Here is a 19,837-nt window from a genome sequence, read left to right on the forward strand (position 1 = left end):
AGGAAAACTTCAAGTGTAATCTGAAACCCTTAGCTTCGCCCCAGTTGTGCATGCCCATTGTGTTTCAGCCGGTTTCCCAAATGTAGTGAATTACAAAGACACACACCTGAGGGGTCTGGTAGCGAACATGGAAATAAAGTATGTCGATCTTACCTATTTATTTTGACCAACACAGTATTTTGATCTAGTACAAAAATAGACCACAATTTATATAACAGGTTTTCTGTTTATGGGTAGTTTGCTTGAAGTTATCTTCGGGTTATTCCTGTTTATGTAAAGAAAAACAGTCATGAAAAACTTAACTACAGAAAGCCTCAAATGTTTTGCATTTGTATTTGCCACAATAATCATGGAAATTCAGAATGTTAGGTAGTGAGATGAATGTCTTTTTCCCAAATGAATAAACACGTGTACTCACATACTCCTTCTTACAACTCATTTTTTTTTTTGCGGAACATCATTACTTTTAAAAAATTATTGTTCAGTTCTAGTTGTCCCCACTTTTCGCCCATTACTCTCACCTACCCACCCCCACCCCGCCCCGCCCTGTGGCCTGTGTCCACGGGTCCTTTACACAGGTTCTTTGACTTGACCCTTCTTCCCCTTCTTCACCCCATTGCCCTTCTCAACCCATCCTCCTCCCTTCTGGTCACCCGTATTTATTTCCATGTGTCTGGTCTATTTTGCTTGCTTGTTTTGTTGATTAGGCCCCACCTATAGATGAGACGGCTCATTTTTTAAGGATGCACACGCATGCCATATTTTTGGATTCTGAAGCACTGTTTTTTCCCTACATTGTGATATCTCTGAATCTTAACAATTGATGGCTTCTTAGATTTAACAAAGTACAGAAAATATACCGGGTATAAACTGTTCTCCTGAGGTGGTTATTGATGGGTATGCTGCTTGTCAATTTTTATAATTGTAACCATGGAAGCAAAAATAAGATTTTTAGTGCTTAACCTGATAGTTTGACCATGTTTATTCTTTTGTATTGTTTGGGAGGTTATTTACCGATTCTGCTATTGGTGGGGGTTACACAAGTTTGTTAAATTTCAAACTTTAAGACTTCTATTGACAGTTGCAAATTGTGAAAAAAGTACACTCACTTTTTCTGTAGTTTATGCCTTTTGAATTCACAGCAGTTGTATCCTTGAAATTATTTTGTTAATGTTTTTTGCAGTACTCCAGCAAACGGGAAACAGGCTTTTTTGATACGTCTTTCTTTCTTCTTTTCTGTAGGAATAAAAATAAAATGTAAAACTCCCATATGTATCTCGGACAGGTTTGGGTGGTTATCAGTGTCCATTAAAATTCCAAGTCGCCCAAAGGATCCCAGAATTGGGTGTTGTACAGTTGGAAAGGGGAGGCCTGGTGGGTTATGTATCTGATCCCTGGGACTATTTTTGCCCCACTGCATTTGGGGTCACTTTAAGTCGTGTCCTGTTCTACGAGAAAAATGTGTATGCAGAAGGAGAAATATAAGTAATCATGATTACAAGTCCTCGAATGCAAAGAACTTCAGGAATACTTAATATATATCTTTTTAATTTGCATTTTTAAGAACATGATGAATAATTAAAATATAGTTATTAAAATATTCAAAAATTACCCTTGCCCTAGCTCAACTTAGTTTTGGCTTAGGTCCTTGTATATTACAATCCTCACTACAGTAATTACTTCCTTAACCAGTGCTGGCTAGGTAATTTAAAAGTTGAAATATTTTCTTGATTAATTTGGGCCAATTGACCAATTTAAGTTACAGTGTTACATTTTTGTCTAAAACCATTAGTTTGCAAGACTTGACAGTACATTGGAGCAGCTGGAGAGATTTCCAGAACCCGGCCTGGGTCCCCCCCAGCAGCTCCCGTGGCGCTCTGTGTGGGCCCAGCCCGGGGGTTTCTAAAACCTCCCGGCGACTCTGATATTTGGGAACCATTGTCCAAACGCTCCTCCTAGTTAAAAATCTTAATTTTCCCAAGAGACCTTTTCACAATTTCTGGGAAAGTCATTTTTTAAATTACTTCTTACTGAAATTTTGATTCTGCTGGATTATAACTGTTCTTTTCCAGGAATAAATGGTCAAAATACAGATAATTGTGTATCTTTTTTCCATTACAATAACAACTTTAACAGACACTTACATGAATTATTTAATATTTCTTTTGAAATATCTCTTGGCCTGAAAAGTGTCTGTAGAGCAGATAGCAAGATAGCAGATAGTATTTGGTTAATACACAAATTGTTTATCTGCAACCTTAATTGTAGTACATGTATATACTGTATAGTATATAATTCAAGGGCTTTTGGAATTTTAAAAGAAAATAATATTACTTCCAGCCAACATGGAGGCGTAAGTAGACACACTGTTCCTTCTTGCACAACCAAAATAAGGACAACAATTTAGAAACAAAAAACAAGTACCGACAGAAAATTGAACTGTATGGAAGTCTGACAACCAAGGAGTTAAAAAAGTAGACCCATTCATCCAGAGTGGCAGCTGGTGGACCCAGTGAGGTGGGGGATTGTGGAGGGGCGCAGCATACAAGATGGCAAACCTGGCAGTTCCACATTCGCATGCAGATAAAACCCGGCGATACTGGGGAGCGAGGTAGACTGCGCAGCCCAGGACCCCAGAAAGTCATAAAACACTGATTGAGAACATCTGTGGGGGTTGAGGTGCCGGGAGAAACTCCCAGCCTCACAGGAGAGTTCCTTGGAAAGGCCCACAGGGTCCTAGAATGTGCACAAGCCCACCCACACGGGAATTAGCACCAGAAGGGCCCACTTCTTGTGGGTAGAGGGGAAAGTGACTGAAAGCCAGCTGAGATCTGAGCAAGCGCCATTGTTTCCTCTCAGACCCCTCCCCTGCCTACAGCATCACAACCCAGTGACATGGGTTGCCCCACCCTGGTGAACACCTAAGACTCTGCCCCTTAGTACATCACAGGTGTGCCAAGACAAAAAAATATGGCCAAAATGAAAGAACAGATCGAAGCACCAGAACAAATACAACTAAGCGATGAAGAGGCAGCCGACCTATCAGATACACAGTTCGAAGCACTGGTAATCAGGATGCTCACAGAAATGGTTGAATTTGGTCACAAATTAGATGAATAAATGAAGGCTATGATAAGTGAAATAACAGAAAATGTACAGGGAACCAATAGTGATGGGAAGGAAACTGGGACTCAAATCAACGGTGTGGACCAGAAGGAAGAAAGAAACATCCAACCAGAAAAGAATGAAGAAATAAGAATTCAAAAAAAATGAGAAGAGGCTTAGGAACCTCCAGGACATCTTTAAGCATTCCAACATCCTAATTATAGGGGCACCAGAAAGAGAAGAGGAAGAGCAACACATTGAAAACTTATTTGAACAAATAGTGAAGGAGAACTCCCCCAATCTGGCAAAGGAAATAGACTTCCAGGAAGTCCAGGAAGCTCAGAGGGTCCCAAAGAAGGTGGACCCAAGGAAGCACACACCAAGGCACATCATAATTACATTAGCAGAGATTAAAGGTAAGGAGAGCATCTAAGAAGCAGCAAGAGAAAAGGAGACAGTTACCTACAAAGGAGTTCCCTTATGGGAACTGTCAGCTGATTTCTCAAAAGAGACTTTATAGGCAAGAAGGGGCTGAAAAGAAGTATTCCAAGTCATGAAAGGCAAGGACCTACATCCCAGATTGCTCTATCCAGCAAAGCTTTCATTTAGAATGGAAGGGCAGATAAAGTGCTTCTCAGATAAGGTCAAGTTAAAGGAGTTCATCATCACCTAGCCCTTATTATATGAAATGTTAAAGAGACTTAACTAAGAAAAGGAAGATAAAAAACATGAATAGTAAAATGACAGCAAACTCACAGTTATTAACAACCACACCTAAAACAAAAACAAAAGCAAACTAAGCAAACAACTAGAACAGGAACAGACCCACAGAAATGGAGATCACATGGAGGGTTAGCAACAGGGGAATGGGAGGAGGAGAGAGGGGAAAAGGTACAGAGAATAAGTAGCATAAATGGTAGGTTGAAAATAGACAGGAGGAGGGTAAGAATAGTATAGGAAATGTAGAAGCCAAAGAACTTATAAGTATGACACATGGACATGAACTTAAGGGGGGGAATATGGGTGGGAGGGGGTGTGTGGGGTGGAGGGGAGTGAAGGGAGGAAAATGGGACAACTGTAATAGCAAAATCAATAAACTATATTTAAAAAAAACAAAAAGAAAGAAAATTCTTTAATATTTTCAAAAAATCTGTGCTCAACTACTATTTCATTTAGGTATACACTAAGAATTAACTTGTTTACCTTTGTTTATGAGAAAGAATATTAAGGCAAAAAGGGAGGATCGTAGTTTCAGAATGAAGGCTGTCACTCATGTTCTGACAAGCTAATCCCCGACTCCTGCCACTTGGTGCCCCCAGCAGATTGCCACTCAGCCAAGCTGTTGCAGTTCTTGGCCGGGTTATGTTGGCTGCTCCTTTGGGAAGATACCCCTTTGTGTTCCCAACACCCAAAAAGACTTAGATGTCCCTCTTCACCCTCTCCTACAGCCACTCATTAGAAGAGGTCCACTGGATTCTAATCACCTCTTGTCTCATTCTCACAGTATGTGCTCTATGAAGTTCAGAGACTGGGTGTCATTCAACTTTAAGGGCAGCATTTGCTCTAGTGTCAGACTCAAAGGTGCTCAATAAGTTAATGAAACCAGTGCAGTGTTTCTGAAGAGGAGGGTTAGGACCTGCAGAGCTGCAGTAACATCACATGTCCAGAAGAGGGCAGGGCAGAGCTGCTGAGCTAAAAAATCAAGGGCTTGTCTTGAAGTCCTGTGAGAAGCCATTCCACTAGAACCTTCAAAGCTAGATTACAGGTAGCTCAGAGATGGCCAAGTAATTCAAGGAGTCAAGGTTGACCTTTATTACCTCAGCAAGGTGATGGATTCCAGGGATCCAATGAGTGCCTAATAAAGGCTTAATGTTGTATTACTGCTGTTATCATTTATATTTTCCAACCAGGGAAACTGAGGAGTGGAGGTTAAATAACATGTAAGCAGCAAAGCTGAGGCTGGATCCCACCTGGGGCCAGTGCTCCAGGAGCAGAAATATGTAGAGTTAGGGGAGCGAAATCTTCCTGCAGATCTCAGAGCCCACCTCCAGTTCTTCAGAGACCTCTCCAGATTCCTCAGCTAGGCCAAGGCTCCCTGCTAGGTTCTCCAGTTCTTAGGCCCCACCTTCAGCACACCTGTGACACTGACACTCTACACACATTTGTGTAACACCTGATTCTCCCAAGTTACTGGGGTGGGCAGATCACACTTGAGGGGCAACTCTGCTATCAGGGCACAATGGAGTAGTTGCTACAGAGACCGCTAAGGGCTGCTAAGGCCAAAAAGACCCTCTGGTGCTCTACAGTGTGCCAGCCTCTGAGCCTGGCTGTGATTTCCATTTGAGCAGGAGCTAGATCTGTCTCCATTTACTATTGTAACCCCACCATCTAATATAATATTTGTCACAGAAAAGACACTCAATAAATACTTGTCATGCAGTTTACAGTTAATAGGGAAACATGGATGGAACCTAAAAATGGGACCCATGAGAGAAAGGCAGATACGCCTGCTAATGGGCCAGATCGCACAGGATTTTCTGCTCCCAGCCAGGCTGCTCCCAGCCCCCGCAGGCCGCCAGCCCCATCTGCGCCCACTGGAAGCCTTCCCTTTTGGTTTCCTGACCAAGCTGCCCCACTCCCCTGCCTGCCTTTGCATCTCTGCCCAGTGCAAGTGGGGATGACTCTGACCGACCGCCTTGCCATCCCACGCCTAGTGCCTCTGCTCGTTCTCATTCCGGTGGCCTCCCTCTTTCCACACTGCAGTTCTCCCTTTTCCACAGGTTATCAAGAAGACAGTCCTCCAAATATGTGAAATAGGGAATATGACAGCAGTTGTTCAGTGACTTCTTCAGACTGCCTTCCTCAGTGGCCTGTTCAGACTCTTCGGTAGAGTCTGTTTAGCTTTGCTCCAACACAGAGATTCTATCAGACTTCAGACAAAAATGGAAGATTCGCTCATGTGATAATAGTGCAGTCGACACTCAGAGATGATGTAGCTCTTAAAATTCTGCCCCATCTGTGGTCGCTGGGGATGGCCAAGCCTTGCAAAGGAAATGCAACGTGAAGCAAGGCACGCCAGGGGCCCATTGCGCACTTACAGGCAGTAAGTGTCGCCAGGCACTGGCAGGAACACCCCAACAGCTGTTTGGCTGACAAGGAGAATACCCACAAAAGCCTTCATTATTCTCCGAAAACATTATTTCTTGTGTCAGCAATACCCTCAGATCATTGTTCTTTTTAACCAAATATTGATGAGTTTTTAATTCTATTGCTTTTTCTCATTTTACTTTTATTATTTCCTTTGACTTTCTCCAACCCATCTAATGGCGATGCTCTGTATGTCTTAGAAGTTAAACCTTAATAACCTCTAATGAGCCCATACGCTAGCTGAATGACATTTTTTCATTGCATGACTCCTGTCCCCCACACTCTATTTTCCAGCCTTCTCCCCAGCCTTCTCTACCTCCACCGTCCCACGTGATGGAGGGGTTCCACCCCTGGAGCCTCCAGGCTGTACCTGTGCAAGGGCTCACCTCGGTTTCTCCCTGCCCCCTACTCTGGACAGAGCCCTAACAGGACATGAGAGTAGGAATGAGGATGATGTTGCTATTGCTCTGGAGAGACCTGGCTGGGGCGCAGGGGGCAACCGATCCTGTGGTACCGGGTGTATGAACATCTCAGAAGCCCCAGGGGGCAACACTGGATTTTTGGAGAAGGCAATAGTCGCAGTTTTCAATGCTAAACTTAACCCGGGAAGAAAAGGTAAAATGATGCTCAGTATCTCCTATTTATGAAGACAAGGAAATATGTAAAAGAGTTTCAAAAGATCGCTTTGGAAAATATTTTTAAGAAGGGTTTTTAAAAATGAGAGAGAAGTTGAGATTCAGTCACTTAGCGAAAGCCCTTGAGCGGAGGGGAGACGAGTCCGGCCCTGCAGCAGTGGCGCTTGAGCCCACACGCGGGCGCGGGGGCGCACTTGGGTGTCTGCGGCAGGACGAGGGACGGATTACTGGGGAGATAACTAAGTTCCTCAGGAGGCTCTCTTATTTGCCGGGGTTGGGAGGTTCTTTTTTGATGTCTCCAGCTACAGGAGAAGAACAGGAAGTTCTTTCTTACCCAAAGTTCTTGAGACGCTACTTACCAGGAGGGTCCATAGTGGCCAGATGACGGAGCTCCTCCAGATTCCCTTGTAGCCAGACACTGATGCTCTCGACCTTTTCATCTCTCTCATGTAGTTTGTCTCTTAGATACTTTATTTCTTGCAAGGTCTTGAGACCATCTTGTACAAATCCCTTTAAAGGAAACATTTTTGGGTATGTAAATATAAATTGTAATAAAATAAAAAACATTCTGTGCAGTGAGTGTGTATACACAGCGGATTCATGAATTTCTATGACAGAGCTCAGGAAAATGGATTAGTAAATGAGATTTAATAAATGGCTCACTGAACTCAAAATTATTTCTCAATGATTAACTTTTCACTGAGCTATATTGACATATAGTATTACATGGATTTCAAGTGTACAACGTAATTTGATATTTGTGTATGCTGTGAAATGATTACAATGATAAATCTAGTTAACGTCACAACCACACACAGTCACAGAATTTTTTCCCATGATGAGGACATTTGAGATCTGCTCTCAATAACTTTCAAACACACACAGCACATTATCATGAACTATGGGCATCATGCTGTGCCTTGTGTCCCCATGATTTATGAAGGTCGCGCCATGTGACCCTGTCCCCCACTTCACCTCTCATATCTCCACCCCCACCCATCACCCCAACCACTAGTCTCTGTTTGCATCTGTGAGTGAAGGCGAACCTTTAACTGCTCCCCCTCAGGGCAGTGCAGCCCTGAAGAGGAGATTTAGCACGACTTAAAGTTTGAGAGAAAGGACTTTGGAAATCAGGCTGGATCTGAGTTTTAAATCCTGTGAGTTCACTCACTGGTTGGTTGGTCTTGGGCAAGTTACTTAAACTCTCTGAGTCTCAGCTTCATCTGAAAAGGCATTACTGACATTTCCCTGATCCAGAGTTTTGAGGGTTAAATAAGCATCATATTAAATGGTAAATAATTCGGAAGTGGCAGAGCCAGGACAGAAACTGCAGCAGCCGCCTCTGAAGGGGGCGGCTCGGGCGTGGGAGTGTTGCTTGGCTGCTGAAACTCTGAAGATGGATGGAGAACAGAACTGATGACTTTGTCCTAAAACAACACATTCAAATTCAGCTACCCAAACAAAACAAAGCAAAACAAAAAAGGCATGCCCACTTTAATTGAAGTGGTACAGTGGGAAGACAGTTTCCCAAAGGACTGAGATTTCATAGCGACATTCGGCATAAGCAACACGTTTTAGGATCGGACGGTCGCACTAGCTCTGTGACTCCCCAGTCATCCTGACCTCCGACTTTAGGGATGCCCGTGCACACACACATGCACACACTTGTCAGGTAGGTAAATACTCTTAGAAATATGGTACAGAGATAACCCAGAAAACTCACCTTGACAGTAATCTGGAATTCAGCCCACAAATCCAAATATCGTGCTAAAATAAAGATTTTCAAAATGGTAAGGTTACTGAAACAATTTGAACATTTTAATAAAAGTAATGCTATTTGTTTTTCAAACATTGTTTTTATGTAAAACTTTCTAGTTCCAAAATGACAGAAGAACTAAATTGGACTTGGCCTCCCACTGCAAACAAGCGGAAAATGGGGCAGCCTCAGACACGTGGGTGAGGGGGTCTCCCAGTGATCGCAGGCCCAGCTGCTGAGTGACCCCCGGACATCAAGTGGCCCAGCTGAGGCCCCATGAAGCAGAGCAGGACTGTCTCCATCTGGCCCTGACCAAACTAGCAATTTGTGAGCAAAGCCAATGATTTGTTTGTTATGCTGCAACAGATCCCTGGTTCGAGATGTTGCACGGAAGATGAAATACAAGGCCCGAAGTGCATGAAAAGATGCTCAACAGCGTTACTCATCAGGAAAATGCAAATTAAAGTCACAATGAAATATCATTGCATACCTATTAAAGATGGCTGAAATGTTAACAGTTTTAAGTGTTAAGGGTGGGTGAGGATGTGGAGTGTCCCGTAGCTGGCGGGATGAGAAATTTGTAGAACCACTTTGGCAAACTGTTTGGCAGTTTCTTATAAAGTTAAACATACGTTAATCATATAACCCAGCAATTCCACTTTTTGGTATCTACCCAAAAGAAATAAAAACAAATATTCGCAAAAGCACTTGGAAACAAACAGTAACCCCAGACTGGAAATAACCCAAATGTCCCTGAGCAGGCGAGCAGATAAACACAATACGGCATGTTCATGGGGCAGGACACAGCCACAGAAAGGAGCCAACGAGTATGCGTGCGTCGGGGGATGGTAAGAGGAGTGGGTTGAGTGGAACAAGCCACGTCCGAAAATGCACATGCGCCATCATCCTGGTTACATCCAGTCCTCAGTGGCAGAAAGCAGAGCAGCGGTTTCCGAGGACTGGAGTCAGAGTGGGATACTACTCCGAAGGGGCACTAGGGGCGTTTTTCAGGGATGAAAGGGTTCTCGCTCTTGTTTGTGATGGTAGCGGTTACAGCAGAGTGCACAGTTATCAACACTCATTGAACTTAAGATGGGTGCATTTTCTTGTATGCGAATCAGTAAAATTTGATTTAAAATGGACTTAAACAAAACAAAAACTTTATTTTTTTAAATGTAAAGATCACCCGTGACACATTACTTACTGTGATGAGCTATCAGGTGCCAAGACAGGTCGCTTGAGACGTGCAAGAGGACATCTTCTCCCTGAGCGTACCGCTGTATCTTGTTCTTCAGGTATGCAATGTACTGGAAACCAAAGGCACAGCATTGGTTTAAGCAGTTTAGTTACCGCAGATTAGTTGTCTGTGTAGCCATCCAGCAAACCATTACTGACTCCCTCTGAGCCACCAACTGCTCCAGGTGCAAGGGCGACAGTGGTGCACAGAGCCCCTGTCAAGCTTGCATTCTAGTGAGGGAGACAAAGGGTCCTACTTTCTGGCAAGCATTCCAGTGCCCAAATGAACACAGATTCTGAATATAATTTTACATAAGAAAAAAATAAAAGGCAGTCTGTGTAAATGCATCACACACATGCACATACAACGTCCTTGGTACAAAGCGTGTGTGCAGTGAGTGTCACAGGGCAGCAACGCTTCCTGACTGGAGGAGCTTCACAGAAGGCCTCTGACACTGGGTTTACTCTTCCAGCCAAGACGGAGGCGTAGGTAGGTACACTTTGCCTCCTCACACAACCAAAAGAAGGGCAACAACAAATTAAAAAACAAAAAATAAACAGAACTGCCAGAAAATTGAATAGTATGGAAGTCTGATAACCAAGGAGTTACATTCATCCAGATTGGTAGGAGGGACGGAGACGGGCCCCCCAGGGCAGGGAGGACTCACGGCAAGGTGGCAGCTGGCAGACCGGGCAGTCCCACATTCATGTGCAGATAAACTGGGAGGAACAACAGGGGAGCAAGACCAACCCAGGGCTCCAGCGAGGGGAAATAAAGCCTCAAACCTCTGATTGAAAACACCTGTGGGGGTTGAGGTGGCAGCCTCATAGGAGAGTTTGTTGGAGAGACCCACAGGGTCCTAGGGCATACACAAGCCCATCCACCTGGGAATCAGCACCAGAAGGGCCCAATTTGCTTGTGGGTAGAGGGGAAAGTGACTGAAAGCCAGCTGAGATCTGAGCAAGCGCCATTGTTTCCTCTCGGACTCCTCCCCCGCCTACAGCATCACAACCCAGTGACATGGGTTGCCCCACCCTGGCGAACACCTAAGACTCTGCCCCTTAGTACATCACAGGTGTGCCAAGACAAAAAAATATGGCCAAAATGAAAGAACAGATCGAAGCACCAGAACAAATACAACTAAGCGATGAAGAGATAGCCAACCTATCAGATGCAGAGTTCGAAACACTGATAATCAGGATACTCACAGAAATGGTTGAGTATGTTACAAAATAGAGGAAGAAGTGAAGGCTCTGCAAATTGAAATAAAGGAAAATGTATAGGGAACCAACAATGAAGGGAAGGAAACTGGGACTCAAATCAATGGTCTGGACCAGAAGAAAGACATAAACATTCAACTGGAATAGAATGAAGAAACAAGAATTCAAAAAAAAATGAGGAGAGGCTTAGGAACGTCTCAGACAACTTTAAACATTCCAACATCCAAACCATAGGGGTGTCAGAAGGAGAAGAGGAAGAGGGAGAAATGAGAACTTATTTGAAAACATAATGAAGGAGAACTTCCCCAATCTGGCAAAGGAAATAGACTTCCAGGAAGTCCAGAAAGCTCAGAGGGTCCCAAAGAAGTTGGACCCAAGGAAGCACACACCAAGCTACATCATAATTACATTAGCTGAGATTAAAGATAAGGAGAGAATCTTAAAAGCAGCAAGAGAAAAAGAGACAGTTACAGCAAAGGAGTTCCCATAAGACTATCAGCTGATTTCTCAAAAGAAACCTTGTAGGCAGGAACAGCTGGAAAGAAGTATTCCAAGTCATGAAAGGCAAGGACCTACATCCAAGATTATTCTGTCCAGCAAAGCTATCATTTAGAATGGAAGGGTAGAAAGAGTGCTTGCCAGATAAGGTCAAGTTCAAGGAGTTCATCATCACCAAGCCTTTAGTATATGAAATGTTAAAGGGACTTATCTAAGAAAAAGAAGATAAAAAATATAAACAGTAAAATGACAATAAACTCACAACTATCAACAAACAAACCTAAAAAAAACAAAAACAAAAATGAACTGAGCAAACAACTAGAATGGGAACAGAATCACAGAAACATAGATAACAAGGAGGGTTATCAGCAGGGAGGTGGAGGGAGAGAATGGGGGAAAAGGTACAGGGAGTAAGAAGCATAAATGGTCGGTATAAAATAGACAGGGGGAAGTTAAGAATAGTATGGGAAATGGAGAAGCCAAAGAACTTATATGTACGACCCATGGGCATGAACTAAGGTGCAGAAATGCTGGCGGGAGAGGGTTGCAAGGAAGAGAGGAATAAATGGGAGAAAAAAATGGGATACTTACAATAGCATAATCAATAAAGTATATATAGAAATTTAAAAAATGGGTTTACAGAGTCAGAAGACCCTGAAGAATCGCTCACTTTAGTCGAATGTTTTATCAGGTTGGGTAACAGTGGTAGAAGTGGTTTGGATATGAAAGTCACGGCTTTCTGTTCTGACCACACCAATACTCGGGAGCTCTAGAGTGTCTGAGAACTCGGAAAGTGTGGGCTTTGGGATATAATCTCGGCACTTGTCCAATTTCAAGAGAGAGAAATAGCAGTTACTAGAAACTACTGATACAAATCTAAGAAATAGCTCCCAGTACCATAGAAGGGGATGGCATAGAACTGTTTTTAAGCACATGGTACAGGGTCTACTCATGCAGCCTTGACCTTGTGTCAGTCTTCACATGGCTTATTGGCAGATATTATAGTAAACCAAAGTCAAGTCCTAGTCATCATTCTGGTCACTGTTTGTAGACTTACCTAGGTCAGCTGGTCTCCCAGAACTCTCAAGTGTGCCACTACACTGAATTGTACTTATCTATGTGTATGCCATCTCCTCAGCCAGATGGTGAGCTTCCTAAGGGCTTGGGGGCAGGGTCCTGTTCATCTCTGCATTCACTGCACCTGCCAGGGTCTGGGACTTAGTGGGCACTTAGAGCATTTGAGTGAAGGGATGTAATCAGCCAAACAGTGGTGAGTGAATAAGATAAAAGCACAAGGCCATCCAGAGGATTAGTAGATTGGGCACTGTATTTAGAAGCAGAACTTTTAGAATATCTGACACATAGCCATTCATTTGCTCACTCATTACCAAAATAGCAACAAATTTTCAATTATTTTAATAAATAATACACATCATCTTGACCGAAAGACAGTGTAGTGGGATATTCCTGTGAGTAGATGGAACTCCTTGAGTTTCTTACAAGATCCAAAAGAACCAAGATGCACTGCATGTGTGGGGCTGTCGGGGACAGTCCCTGGGCTCCATGGAGCACGTCTCCCTTTCCAAAGCACATCAGTAGTTTTCATGCCATTTTAATTCTACCAAAAACACATGCTATTGTGGTTGGAAAACTGTTGCCATTGCAACACTTTCCCAGAGAGGTAAAGGAATTTCCCCCTTAATTAGAGTCTCATTGCTGAGGACTGCTTTTATTTTTCCAAGCAAAAAAATGTAGAGCCTCAGTTTCCTCATCTATATAAGGGGCAGAATACCTTATTCACCTAATAAGGTTATTGTGATCAGCAAATGGGACCGAATCCCTCTTACATGTGAGGAATTCCACAAAACACTTGGGATGCACTGATACATTTCCTGGCCTAGGGGTCATTCTGGTTTACTGAGGGAAAAAAGATGCAATCAGTACCAACAAAACAGACAACCTAATTTTTAACATGGGCAAAAGAACAAGCACTTCACAAAGAGGGTGTACAGGTGACCAACAACACATGAAAAGGTGCTTCATTAATCATCAGGGAAATGCAAATAAAAACCACAATGGGACAGCATTACACACCCTCCATAATGTTAAATTGAAAAAGACCAAGTTTCAGAGAGCATGTGGAACAGCTGGTGTCCTCATGCATTACTGCTGGACTGTCACTTACTGAAATCTCCTCGTCAGACGGGCACAGTGCACACAAACAGATGACAGGCATCCCCATGGCTCTGTGACTCAGCTGGAGTGTACACCCAACAGAAATGTGGACATATGTCCACTAAGGAACATGTACTAGAATGTTCACAGCAACACTGTTTGTGATGGCCCACATTGGAAATTCTCTAAACCCCTGTCAACAGTAGAGTCCATAAATAAAGTGCAGAGGAGCCATGCAATGGAATGCTATGTAGAATTAAGAATGAACAAGCCTTAACTGCACTCAGCAGGAAGGAGGAACCTCGTAAACACAGTGTTGAGCCAGAGAGTGCGCACTATGTCATTCCACACATACAGTGTTTGAAAACAGACAAACCAGTCCACGGCGTTCAAAGGCAGACCGGTGCTATTCTTGTGGGGAGGCTGTGACAGGAAGGGGTGGAGAGGACAGCTGGGTACCATAAATGCTTTGTGTCTTGATCTGGGTGCCAGTTACCCAGGTGTGTTCATTAAACTGTACGCTTAAGATCTGGGCACTTTTCTGTACGTAACTTAAGCTTCATTTTAAAACCTTTAAGAGCTGGTCTCCCATAACTATTACAGGTCTAGGCAATCAACCAAAACCATTGTGCAAATTGAAGTGCTCTTGAACTTACTTTTTTTAATTTTTTATTTTCCAGGAGCAAAGCGTCTGTTTTTAGGTCATGTGCATAGATTTCATTTTCTAAGTTCCTCAGAATTTCAGAATGAGTTTTGATTTTTTGGTTTTCTTGATCTCGTAATTGTTCTAATTCCTCCTTCACTTTATCCTGCTCAAGCATAAAACCCACAGTTATCTCACAGAGGCCAGTGAGCAGGGCACCGCGCACTAGGTCGCCCGGGCCACACTCACAGCGGGGTCCCAGTTCACTCCTGGGCCCCCAGCACAGGCCGCAGGTCCCTCCCCTGGGAAACACTGTGTATTAACCTCAACAGCTGGTTCCTGGACGTTCATTCATGGGTTCTGGGAAGCGGGTCCATGGACCCCAAGTTAAGTCACTGAGACAACTTTGCAAAATAAAATATATGTTGATATAGGAACAACTGTCTGGCAAAAAGGGGAAGATGGAGGAGAGGGAAATTTCTTGAGGATTTTTAGAGAGGATTTACTATTTCCTGAAGGGAAAGAATATTACTTTATGGATTTCTCTGAATTTTCTACTTTTTTCTCAATTGAATCTCTATAGTTATCATACTGTTATAAATCACTTAACCTTTATTCATTGTATAATCATCACTAGCAGCATCTTACTAATAGAACTGTATATATAGTGTATTTACTTATAATTTCCCCTTCATATTTCTCTACACCCATAACATATTGAAAGTTGCTTTTGATACCAGTGTATACCGAAGAATAGGATGTTTCTATTTTTAATTAAGCAACTCCACATACATGTTTATCACTAACTATTGATTTTAACTTTTAAAAAGTTAGTAACCATCTCCTGACTGGCTTTCATTCCATCCCCTCCCTCCCTATCCTGCAGCCTCTGGCCACTTAACTCATCCTCGTCTCACGGGAACCCACCAGACAGACGGATCTGAAAAGACTTAAGAAACCATGACTCAGACCCTGCCTTATGAGTAAGGAGCCCGCGGCTGCGCAGTGGTTTTCCCAGGGCCACGTGTCAGCTGCTTCTAGGGTCTCCCCCTCTCCCGAGGCTGCCTCCCCCTACCCCGCCGACCATCCAACATGTAAGAGTCAACCACTTCAAACTCAGTTTAGCTTTTTTCTCCCATTTCCTTTAAAAATGCTTACATGGCTCTGTCTTGATTTGTCATCTTAAGACATTTTCTATTTGTCATTTTAAGACATATACACACATGTATGTGTATATGTGTATGCATGTTTATGTATGTGTATGTTGTGAAATTTCAAAACGGTGGCATTAAAAGGATAGGTTTAATCAGTGTGGGTCTCCTAGAAACTCCAGTAGTGCCGGGGAAGAACTGCTGTTCCTGCACAGCAGCACTCCGTCCAACGAAAGACAGGAGAAGGAATGCGTGGACTCTCTACCTTGTTGTTCATGTATCTTGCAAAGTCTCTTGTCATTTGAGAAATGCCTTCTTCCAGCAACTTCTGTTCCTCTTTTTGTGCTATAAAAAAAGAGGGGGGGGGGCAGAAAATAACTATCCCTAATGTTCTTTGGTTGAAAAAACAAACAAACAAACAAACCATTAATCAAAATAAGACATGCACCTGGTTTTAAAAGTGTAATACGGTGTCTCAGCAAAAACCGGCAGGTAGGGGCTCCCCGGCGTCACCTCCTCCCCTTCTGACTCCTGAGAATCAACTACTTCAGACTCATTTCAGCTTTTCCTTCTTCCATTTTCTTTAAAAATGCTCACGTGGCTCTTGCTCGATGTGTCACTTTAAGACATTCTATTTACTTCCTAATCTAGCAGAGGACAACACGGCACAGCCGCCCCACCCCCACTCCACCCCACCCCCGATCTCCACGTCTTCCTCCTCTACCCTCCCCATAAAGTTAGGTTTTCTGTTTGACTGGACTTTGTTCAGGTCACTATGAGAATGTGACCATTATTCACTCACGACACAAATGGTTTAGTGTGATTATATGTACTTTCCTGAATAATTTTTTCGTTTTCTGGAGTTAAAATCGCCTCGCTTTATTTTTATTTGCTTGGTTTTCCAGGTACATATCATAGTTCACATCAAAATCTACAGCACAGTTATTACGTCTCTCTGCACACGACTCCCCTCGCGGCCCACTTCGGGGGATTTCTCAGTCCCACTTCTCCTCCGCCCCCACTGTGTTCCGTGCCCGGTTTCCTCCGGGTCTCACGCACAGCGGGCCTCGTGGGACTTCCCTTTGCATCTCCCTCACGCTGGACCTCCTGTCTCCTGAATCTCATATCCTCCTCTCTTCATTTATTCCCTCTATTTGTCGAGACAGTTTTTCACTAGCTTTCCAAGACAGAGTAAATGAGATATTTTGAGATCTTACATATCTAAATATGTCTCTGTTCTATATTTATACTTGACGGATCATTTGGATGGGTAGCTAAGGCTGGAAATGAATTTCCCTCAGAATTTTGAAGGCCGTGCCCTCTGACCTCTGGTATAATTTCTGCGGTGAAGAAGACTGCAGCAATCTGATTCCGGATCTTTTGTGAGATTTCCTGTCTCTCTAGAAGCTTTTAGGATCTTCACTTTTTTCCTCCTGAAATCCCACTGTGATGTAGCTTAGTGTGTTATCTTGCATATATTTTGCAAGATATTTATATTGCAAATATAAAATGTGCATTCTCCAGTCTTGAGACATAATATTGTATTGTCTTTGATAGCTTTATACTTTTTACTCATTCCTGTTCTTTGTTTCTGGCCTTCCTGTTAGATATTTAACATCTGAGTAGTTTAACTTTTTCTACCCTTTTATCCTGTTCTGAATCTCCTTATTATATTTTTGTTTTATATTTGGAGAGATTTCTTTGACTTTTCTTATAATCCCCCTATTGAATTTTAAAATTTTAGTTACTACATTTTTCATTTCTAAGAACTCTTTCTTGTTCTCTGTTCTTTCTTTTAAGCTCCTTGCTCTTTTTCATACTTGCAATAGCTTCTCTTAGTTCTCTAAGAATATACCGGTAAAATATATTCTCTATAATACATAGACAGTAAATTCTCTAAGAACATGTTCTAATGTTCTTTGTGTTGTCTGTTTCCACTAAGCTCTGTGCCACTTTTCTGTCTGCATTAGCTTTTCTTTCACATTGGAATTTTTCCTGAGATATCTGGTGACCTTTCCTGTCTAGTCCTATTTAAGAGTGAGGCACTAGCTCTGGCCAGGTGGCTCATCTGGTTGGAATATCATCCCACACACCAAAAGGTTGCAGGTTTGATCCCTGGTTGGGGCTCATACAGGAGGCAACCGATTGATGTTTCTCTCTCACATCGATGTTTCTCTCTCATCAATACACATACCCACATATCCTTGGGTGAGTGAGGATTTAAACAAAAATTGAGGCACTTAAAGGTTTGGTTCCTGGGTGGGCTTGCCTATGCAGCAATGAAGAAGGGACCAGCCATTTTTGTTGGGGGACCCTCAGCTACTAGAGTCTATGGGGCTTTTCTCTGAAACGTCAGTCTCCTTAGAGAAAAATCCAACTGTCTCAGTTCAGCACCTGTCTCCTGCCCTCTGTCACAGCTGATATCCTGCCGTTTAGAATCCTCTGGTCTAGTTTCTCTGCAGCGTTCAGGAGGAATAGTCACTCAGCTGCACAGAAGATGCCATTTGACCTGGCGATCTAACTGCCCGTTAGAAAGACTTTCAACCAATGTTCAGCCCCAGGACGCATCTCAGTCTTCACAGTATCAGGGTCCCCCAAGGGCCAAGACTTCCCAGGTCCTCTGGAGAGGATGTCTCGCCTTCATGGTGGGCTTCTCTGCACGCTCTTGTTATTCTCACCTCTCTTTCTGCTCATCCTTCTATCCAATTACTCCTTCCAAAAATGTGTTGGTATTTATTATCTGCTGATGTCTTCTCTGCCAGTCTCTTTGTACTTGTGGATTTATGTCTTTTTAAAAATAAAAGTTCTTTACTTGTATTTTTGTGAAGTTCCTCTAGGGAGCGAAGATAGATGCATGCGTTTTATCCATCACATTCAACCAAAAGTCACCACGGGGCTCCAAGTGTCCTCAGCCCCAGTGTTCTGTCCTCTGTGAGTCACCACTGGCAGGGCTTCTACCCTCTGAAGCACAGATGCTCTATGGCCCTTTTCCTTCCTTTCTCCTGCCTTCCCTTCATTATCGACTTTCTTCTGTATTTTTTCTCTTTAACCATAAGAGAATCAGTACTTGCAATATACTGCTTGCTTTCGTACTTATAGTGCATGACAAGCCTCACACCTTCAGGGGTAATTCTGGATCTGTGAACTTTTGGGTGCAGGGTTAGATGCCCATGTCCAATTATTGTGGAAAAAATAATGATTTTATATTAAACACAGTTATGCCAAGTCATAGAATGCAAAGAGTGCATACTCTCAGACACATTTCACATTCTCTACAAAGCTCCCAGATCTGAGACAGGCTCTCGTCTATCTCTGCCTCAGGGGTAGGGTAGTGGAAAAAAACAGACAGGCACCCACTTCCTAAGTGGTTTAAGTCATAACTGGAAACTGTACAACTTGCAAATTCACATTAAGGAACAGAAAAGAACCTCCACATGGCAGTGAGATAGAGAAGTTGATTCTGCCTTGACCAACTACAGAGAGAAACCACAGAATATAGTTGCTACTAATTCTTAATTTTAAACAGTCTTCAAAAGAGAAAAGGAAAAAATTGACAACAGCAACAGTAGGATTTTGTGATGCTGAGGAAAGGATACTCACAGATAAGAAAAAAAACCCTAGAGAATAAAGAGTGATGGGAAAAGTTTGAAGAACTTCACCCTTGCTTTGATGGGTGACCCACCTGGCTTTCTGTTAGAAGATAACAGTGAACTCCTTACCTGGAGTTGAGGTCAATGACTAAGTGCTTCACACATACCTTCGATAATGCTATTGAGCTCGTCACACTTTTTGTTTTTGATGTTAAATTCTTCTTCTGCCACCTGAAGGTAGGGAAGGCACTCGACTAGTTCATCTTCCTTTATTTTGGTGCTTGCTGTTTCCTGAACATATTTTTCCTTTAAAGAAAGTAAAGCTGATTGTGAGATATGATTTTGGAGAATCGACATAGCACTCTAGAGTAGAATACAAATTCTTCTGGGAAGAGAGTCTCTCTTGGTCTGCTTCTACCCTGAGATGCATAGCAAGGTATCTGGCACACACTAGATGTTTGAAAAATATCTGTTGATTGACTTACTGACTCTGGCAATCTATAAACAGGGAGATTAGATTCAATGGCTTTCCAAAGATCCTTTCAGTTCTATAGCTCTATCACTATAATTCTATTGAGGCTGCCGTGTATACACCTCAAAATCATTTGAAGAATTTCTCTTGGTCGATCATATTTTATTAAAAGAAAAACAGACAGCTGGACAGAATATATACAAGTTCT

The 19,837-nt window shown here is 42.8% G+C and overlaps 1 protein-coding gene across 1 annotated transcript in view; it reads right to left on the minus strand.

Annotated features, from left to right (window-relative positions):
- Positions 1 to 114: 114 nt before the first annotated feature.
- The window catches only part of CCDC175 (coiled-coil domain containing 175), a 58,970-nt gene continuing 39,247 nt past the window's right edge, over positions 115 to 19,837 (minus strand). Inside the window, exons 14-20 of the mRNA XM_045823636.1 lie at positions 19,325 to 19,463; positions 15,833 to 15,912; positions 14,430 to 14,582; positions 9,848 to 9,950; positions 8,611 to 8,654; positions 7,247 to 7,397; positions 115 to 1,236 (exon numbers count right to left, since the gene is read on the minus strand). Of these exons, the coding sequence (XP_045679592.1) occupies positions 1,160 to 1,236; positions 7,247 to 7,397; positions 8,611 to 8,654; positions 9,848 to 9,950; positions 14,430 to 14,582; positions 15,833 to 15,912; positions 19,325 to 19,463 (747 nt within the window). The 3' untranslated portion in view covers positions 115 to 1,159. The remainder of the gene's footprint in view (positions 1,237 to 7,246; positions 7,398 to 8,610; positions 8,655 to 9,847; positions 9,951 to 14,429; positions 14,583 to 15,832; positions 15,913 to 19,324; positions 19,464 to 19,837) is intronic.

Source organism: Phyllostomus hastatus, unplaced genomic scaffold (assembly GCF_019186645.2).
Source record: "Phyllostomus hastatus isolate PE091 unplaced genomic scaffold, TTU_PhHast_1.1 phas_scaffold_501, whole genome shotgun sequence".
Classification (NCBI taxonomy): Eukaryota; Metazoa; Chordata; class Mammalia; order Chiroptera; family Phyllostomidae; genus Phyllostomus; species Phyllostomus hastatus.